A 7,120-nucleotide genomic window follows, 5' to 3' on the forward strand; every position below is an offset into this window, starting at 1 on the left:
TGTAGGGACCGGATGTCGGCCCGTTCACTCTGCCTCAGTCCTTCTCTTCCGGTGGAGCTCCTTTGTTTTCACTCCTATCAACAACTCTACACGTTGTAATTGGAGTTGCCAGCAGATTCAGCTGCAGAGCTCTGAATCTGTCTTGAGAGATTACCCTTCTTTGCTTCTTTGAATAGTAAGATGTGTGGAAAGGGGATTTGTTTTCAAAGCTTCTTACAGTACATAATGTAACCTCAAGATACTTCTATGACTCATGCCCTAACCTCGTCTCACCAGGCTTTCTGGGAGAAAGCCTGGTCTTCGTTTACAAAACAGGTCGTTTGATCCGGTCTAGACCGGATGGCATCCTACGTCATTTTGTATTCAAAACGGTCTACACTTTGGCAGGAAACACCAAACCGGAAACAGTTTCAACCCAGTTAGCGCATGCGCAAGTAGTTTGCGCATGAGCAAGTAGAGGTGGGACGCCACCCGCTCCCAACTGGATCAAAAGCCCGAAATTGGAAGCCAGCCCAGGCTACTCATGCCCCTGCCCAGTTTTATCATGGGCCCAGTTCTCCCACAAATACCTAGGCCTGGTTATCTCAGGTGTCCAGTTCTCATGAAACCCTTCAATTGGCTCTGACTGGACAGACCGTTTCCGGTGAGGCCTCAGTTTTTCAGTTTGTCTACGTGTCTCTGAGGTCACGGTCTATAATCAAGTGTAGAGTTTATCAGACAGCAGCTTGGCTGGAGATAAAGCGGATCCTCTGAGAGTAGACCAGGTCAATGAAATAGAGAATGAGGTTGACATTGCTAAAGACCGCCACCACCACCTTGGTGTCCCAGGAACACTGCTCCGGCGGGCAGTCTGCGGGACGGTCCGTGTTGCCGTACTTTTTGTCAAAGCTGAAGATGGGCCAGATCAGCGCCGTGCTGAGGTACAGGAGCACAGCGAAGAACGTGTAGACGACCACAAAGCGGTCGAAGGGGATGCGCAGAGCAGAGGTCTTCCCTGACACGGTCACTGCCACCACCACCACGGTGACGGTGAAGCACAGGCTGTAGACCACCACGCAGTACTGGGTGGCGATGAAGTTGGTGTACTCGTCGTTGTTGGCCAGCGCCCCGAAGATGATGCAGGCCACGAAGGCCTGAACCACCTTGAGCAGGCCCGACACGGTGGCCATGTAGCCCACCACGGTGCCCGACTTGGCCCGTGTCAGGAACACTTCCGCCCCGTAGGGGAAACAGCAGACGCTGGAGCAGACGGTGACGGCGATCCGGTAGTCCCTGACCTCGCAGTCGTCCAGGGGGCACTCCGCCTGGAGGAAGTAGACCGGGTAGACGACGGAGGCCGTGACGTACATGAGCGTGGACAGCATGGCGAAGGCCACGGTGAAGTTGTCCCAGGAGATGGGCATGCAGCCGTGGAGCCGCGTCACGTCCACGGCGAATATCACCAGCGTCACGGCGAAGCAGAAGCACCACACGAACATGCAGAAGTTCCCGTAGCTGTAGCTGTAGCCCGCGTTGTGGGACACGAGGGCCATGATGGTGCAGCCGAGCAAAAGCTGACACATGCGAGCTGCGCCCAACGGTGACAGCACAGCTGCCTTGTTGAGGTAGTGTCCTCCTTGGGGGTCCATGGTGTCTGTTGTCCCCTAGACGCCACGGGTTATTTCCCAGTGGAAGTTCAGGCGTCCACGTCTCTGCGTGCTGGTGTCCTTGTGGCCTCCTGTTCTCCTTGGATGGAGACCTCGCCCTTTTCCTGCTTGCTTTTTATAAATAGAATTGTGCTTAATTACAAATGTCTCTAGAAATCGTCCAGCCTGTGCTATGTAATTACTGGGGTGCACACTGCAGATCTCAAATTACATTGAGCCACAGCACCATAAAACGTACAGTAGCTCAGTGTAGCAACAGCAAACTATTAAGTCAAATAAAATATAATAAAATAAAACTAGTTTTGTTGTTATATTGGCATGCATGCAATCCATCAGGTTGTATTTTAGTCTAATTTCTGTACATAATCATGATAAGTAAGCTGTTGCATAAATGATTGTAAAAGCTTTGTTGGAGATTCTAATGACATATTACCCTGGTCCAAAAAAACAACAACACCTCCGTTTTTGTATCCCAAAAGGTCTTGTTTTCTCCTCGCTCTTTTGTCTTTGTGGACGATCAAATGTGTCACCGCGAAACCCCCAAAGGGAAGCAAGATCTTGACCAGAACGTTGTCCTCAACAAAACAGATCCAACATGCGTAACGATCTTCAAACGACAGGCCTCGGCACAGAACAGGTGGAAGAGTTTGTTGTCCTGCCTGTCATGCTTGGCTTCGGTCCTCGTAATCCATCCACTGCAGGCCCCTGACTCTCATGCAAAGTCCTCAAACTTTGTTCTCTCTCTCTCTCTCTCTCTCTCTCTCTCTCTCACACACACACTCAATCTCTCACAATTCCTCGCATACACACACACACACACACACACACCCACAAAAACACACCCTCTCTTTCCTGTGTGTCAGAATGTGCGTAGAAACGTTGCCAGGGATGCACTGAAGGTTTATGCCGAGCCCAGGGTTACAGGGCTTCAGGCCCCACCACCGGCTCTATAAATAGGGGGTCTATATTCCTCAGAGGGGTGGGGTGGGGTGGGTGCATGCTCACATGGCCGTCTGTGTCAGGGAGTCGATGTTGGGAGTCATATTTCTGGGGATCGTCCAGAGAGAGAGAGAGAGAGAGAGAGAGAGACTAAGTCAGAGTGGAACTGTCATTTATGTACAGTGTAATTACAGGGAAGGAGCCCAAGGTTCCCATTTGAGCCAGGAATTACATATGGCACAAAGGGATGATTATAATGTACAGTAAGCTTAACAGCAAGTTTAACCTATATATAATTGAATAACAGTTGCTAGAAATACTTTATTGTTTTGTGTGATCACAATGAATGTACAGTACACAGCAAGGCAGATGTAAGCAGATGGGTGACACATGAAAAAGTAACATGAGAAGTGCCATATACCGGTAGGTGTGAGCCTCCACAAGCCTCCAGAATGACTTCAGTGAGCCTTGGCATAGGTTGGATACAGTAAGTCTCTGTTCCCGTACATGGTGGGATGGATGGAACACCTTTCAACAAAGAACATTCTCTCATTTGGTGCTTTGATAACGGTGGTGGTGTAGACTGAGAGCACTCTAACACATCAGTCATAAAATCTCCCATAGGTGTTCCGTTGGGTTGAGTTCTGGTGAGTGTGAAGGCCAATATTATGATTCACACATCATTTTTACTTTCAGATGCACAGTGACTACCCCTCGTGCCCTGTGGATGGGGACATTGTCATCCGGGAAGAGACCACTTCAGTCAGGATAAAAGTCGTCACTGTCGGGCAGAAACCTTGTATCTCCAAATTTCAGATGTGTAATTTTTTCCTGCAAAGTAAAGCACTGCTTCATCACACAAGGCCGTCGCACAAAAGTAGTGAAAACAGCTGATCTACAAGCACACAACGCCTTGCGGTGCAAGGCGTTGTGTGCTTGTAGATCGGCTGTTTTCACTAGTTTAAATCATTTTAAATACAAAACAAACGGTTTTGGACATACAAGGTTTCCACCCGACAACGACGAAGTATTTCGGATCAAGGTGATCACTCTATTGTATTGAATGTCAGTGACCCTTCCCTTTGGACATACTGTAAGCCATGCTAGGAAAATGCACTCCACAGCAGAGCCAACAGACCCTCTCTTTGTACGGATCAAGCGTTCAGGCCTGAACGGTTCTCTTGGTGTATGCCACACACGCACTCGCCCACTTGTGGAAAAATATGGGGAGGGATGACTCATCAGACCACATCTCAGTTACAGACCACTGTCTATGGATGGAGTCTGTACCACTGAACTCTCAAATGTGCATTTTGTAACGAGGGGTTTATGCACTGCAACACTACTATAATATCCCTCTTTGTGTATCCCTCTTTATGTATGTATTTGTCGATGGACTGTTCTTGCTGATGCAGTCTGATCATTCACATTGTCATTCCCCTGAGGAATATTGCTCTTCTGTTTTTCCTTAAATAATGCACAGGCGTCATGGTCATCGGATGTGTGCTTTCTTTCGACCACGATTTCCAACCCTATTTTACTTTTGTCTTTCCCATAGACTCAAAGGTGATGTCACTTTTTTTCAATTGAAACACCAGCTGAGCATTCTTCATGACTGAAGCTCCTGCCATCCATACCCCAACAACGAAGCATCGGGTCTTTCAATGTCACATTGCCTTTCCTCTACTCCAAGATGAAGGCCAATGGGGTAGAGGTGGGACGTTCGAGAACAAATCGAGTCTTTTGAACGGCTCTTTGAAATGAACGATAGGATTCGGTTCACAGTAGGGAGTCGTTCCTTTCTAATGAACAGTGGTGGGAGAAGTACTCAATTTCTTTACTTAAGTAAAAATATCAATACTGCAATCAAGAAGAAGTTTGTAATGTTAATGTACTTGAGTAAAAGTAAAAAAGTATTGGTATCAAAATGTACTTAAATTACAAATATTAGAACGTACTCATTATGCAGAATGTCCTGTTTCACAGGTTTTCCAATGAGTAAAATTAAGAAAAATCATTTGAAAATAGCAGATCTACAAGCTCACAATGCGTCGCAAAAACACGACGCATTGTGAGCTCGGCTTGTAGATCGGCTATTTTCAAAAGGCAGGTATGTACCATATGTCCGAATTATTTGTAATTATAATTAAAATCTACAAATAAGTAACTAGTAACTAGAATGAACCAGTCTTTTGAACGGCTCTTTGAAAGGAACGGATCCCAGAGATCCGGCTCACTTCAAAGAACCATAAATCCCATCTATCTATAAATGCGAGAAGTCTCTGCGTGTCTGTCTGTCTGTCTGTGTGTCTGTCTGTCTGTAATCCGCGTATCTCGAGAACCGTTCGTCCCACCGGCTTCAGATTCGGCACGCGCGTTCCCCGCCGCGGCACGGAGTGCAGTGCCGGGTCTCGACCCGACCCGACGCGCGGTTTTTCCGAACCGGCGAGAAACGTTCTGAATCTCCTTATGCGGGGTTGATTGTTGACATCAGGCTGTTCCGGAGGAAATCGGCGAAAGCTCTGACTCATTGTGACATCACTACATAAAAGGCTCTGACATCACGTACGCCACATGAGTCAACAAAAAATCTCTGTGAGTGTGTATGTATGTATGTAATCCGCGTATCTCGAGAACCGTTCGTCCCACGGGCACGCGCGTTCTCCATATATGGGCATAAAATGAATGCCCCCATATATGGGCATAAAATGGATTGCAGACAGACAGATACAGATATCTCCATATATGGACATGAATGGACAGAGGCAAACAGATGGTCAAAGATCTCCATATATGGGCATAAAATGGACGCAGACAGACAGATACAGATATCTCCATATATGGGCATAAATGGACACAGGCAAACAGATGTTCAAAACGGGTCCTATGACAACAGGTATAATGAGGTTTGCATTAAAGGGGGAACCGGCACTGTGTCTGCAACACAGTTGGAGGCACAGACAGATACTCCATATATGGGCATAAAATGGACGCAGATAGACAGATATCTCCATATATGGGCATAAAATGGACCCAGAACTATAACTGCAGTGATCTCCATATATGGACATAAAATGGACGCCGACAGACAGACAGACAGATACAGATATCTCCATATATGGGCATAAATGGACACAGGCAGACAGATGGTCAAAACGGGTCCTATGAAAACAGGTATAATGGGGTTTGCATTAAAGGGCGGGGCATTCATTCCCTATTTACATTGTTCCGAGTTGGCCAGGTCGCCGACTAGACCAGCTTCTAGTCTCTACAATGGGGCCAGCTCTGTATTTTCATTTCATTCATTCATTCATTCAGAGCATGTTATTCTCTCAACAGCTCCTCTCAGTCCCTAACACAATCTAATAACCAAAGGTGACTGGGCTTTCTCTGTCGCTGATGCCCCTAAACTTTGGAATAGTCTCCCGTCTCAGATTTAGCATTGTGAACCAGCCTCTCCCGGAAATCAAATGCTCTCCTCCTAGAAAGCAAATGAAATGTAGATTTCCGGAGGAGGCTGATTTAGAAGGATGTCCCAGATTAAGCCCTGCCCCATAGACAATTTTAAACTAGAACTGCACTCTGTCGAGGTGCAGTAATGCTCTTATATACCAAACTCTGCTGGCACCACCAGGAATGCTGGTCCCTCATTGGCTGTTAACACTTGGGGAGCCAAACTCGTTCAGGGACGAGATTTGGCCACTAGATGTCACCCTGCCACAGGAAGTTATATCGTCGAGGGACGAGTCAACAAATAGTTAACTTTTCGAGACCGCAGCTTCCCTTTGCATGCCCTGAATCCATTACGTCACCCAGCCAGGGCAGGAAGCCCCCTGTCTCTCCCCACACGGAAGGATTTTACATGGCTTTAGATTCTACTTTGAAACATAAGAACGGCTTTTTCTCAGAATGAGGTAAAAACAGCCCCATGGAGGCAGAGAGCTGATTGTTTTCACGGCGACACTTTACCGCGAATTTACCGCGATTTTTTTACCGCGAGTTTCGCGAGCGTTTGTAAACAGATGGAGTACCTCCTCAATCTTCTCTGGACACGCACGTGCACACGCACGAAGCTTGCGGGGCTCATCAAAACATAACGTAAGTCAATGGTGGCACCAGCAACAGCTATAAATGTTATAAACCTTGGCCGCCCATGTGTTAAAAACCCCTTGACGCCTGAAATAATTTCTAAAAGTACAAAAAAATTGTGTTTTGGCTATCAAACAGATGTGAAAGAAGATTTCAATTGTCAATTTTAATATAGCACATACAATAAACAGAAATTGTAATATGTGTCATATTTGCATCACCAGGCACAACCAGGCATAATCGGTATAGCACCGTTTTTTTATTGAACTTCGAGGCATAGACTTTGAGGCATATCAAAAATACAAAAATATAAACAAGAAATACAAATATAAGATATAATATATATAATATAATATATGTTCCCAAACTTTGGGGAAATTGTAATATGTGTCATATTTGCATCACCAGGCACAACCAGGCATAATCGGTATAGCACATTTTCTTTT

General features: G+C 46.3%; 1 protein-coding gene across 1 annotated transcript; it reads right to left on the bottom strand.

Moving 5' to 3' along the window:
- Positions 1–713: 713 nt before the first annotated feature.
- On the bottom strand, positions 714–1,628 carry myadml2 (myeloid associated differentiation marker like 2; the record flags this gene model as incomplete). The annotated part of the gene is made up of 1 exon (XM_080723358.1): positions 714–1,628. The coding sequence occupies one exon, from the start codon at positions 1,626–1,628 to the stop codon at positions 714–716; it is 915 nt and encodes a 304-aa protein (XP_080579484.1).
- Between the last annotated feature and the right edge of the window lie 5,492 nt (positions 1,629–7,120).

This window comes from Nannobrachium achirus (genome assembly GCF_963921795.1).
Source record: "Nannobrachium achirus genome assembly, chromosome: 4".
Taxonomy (NCBI): domain Eukaryota; kingdom Metazoa; phylum Chordata; class Actinopteri; order Myctophiformes; family Myctophidae; genus Nannobrachium; species Nannobrachium achirus.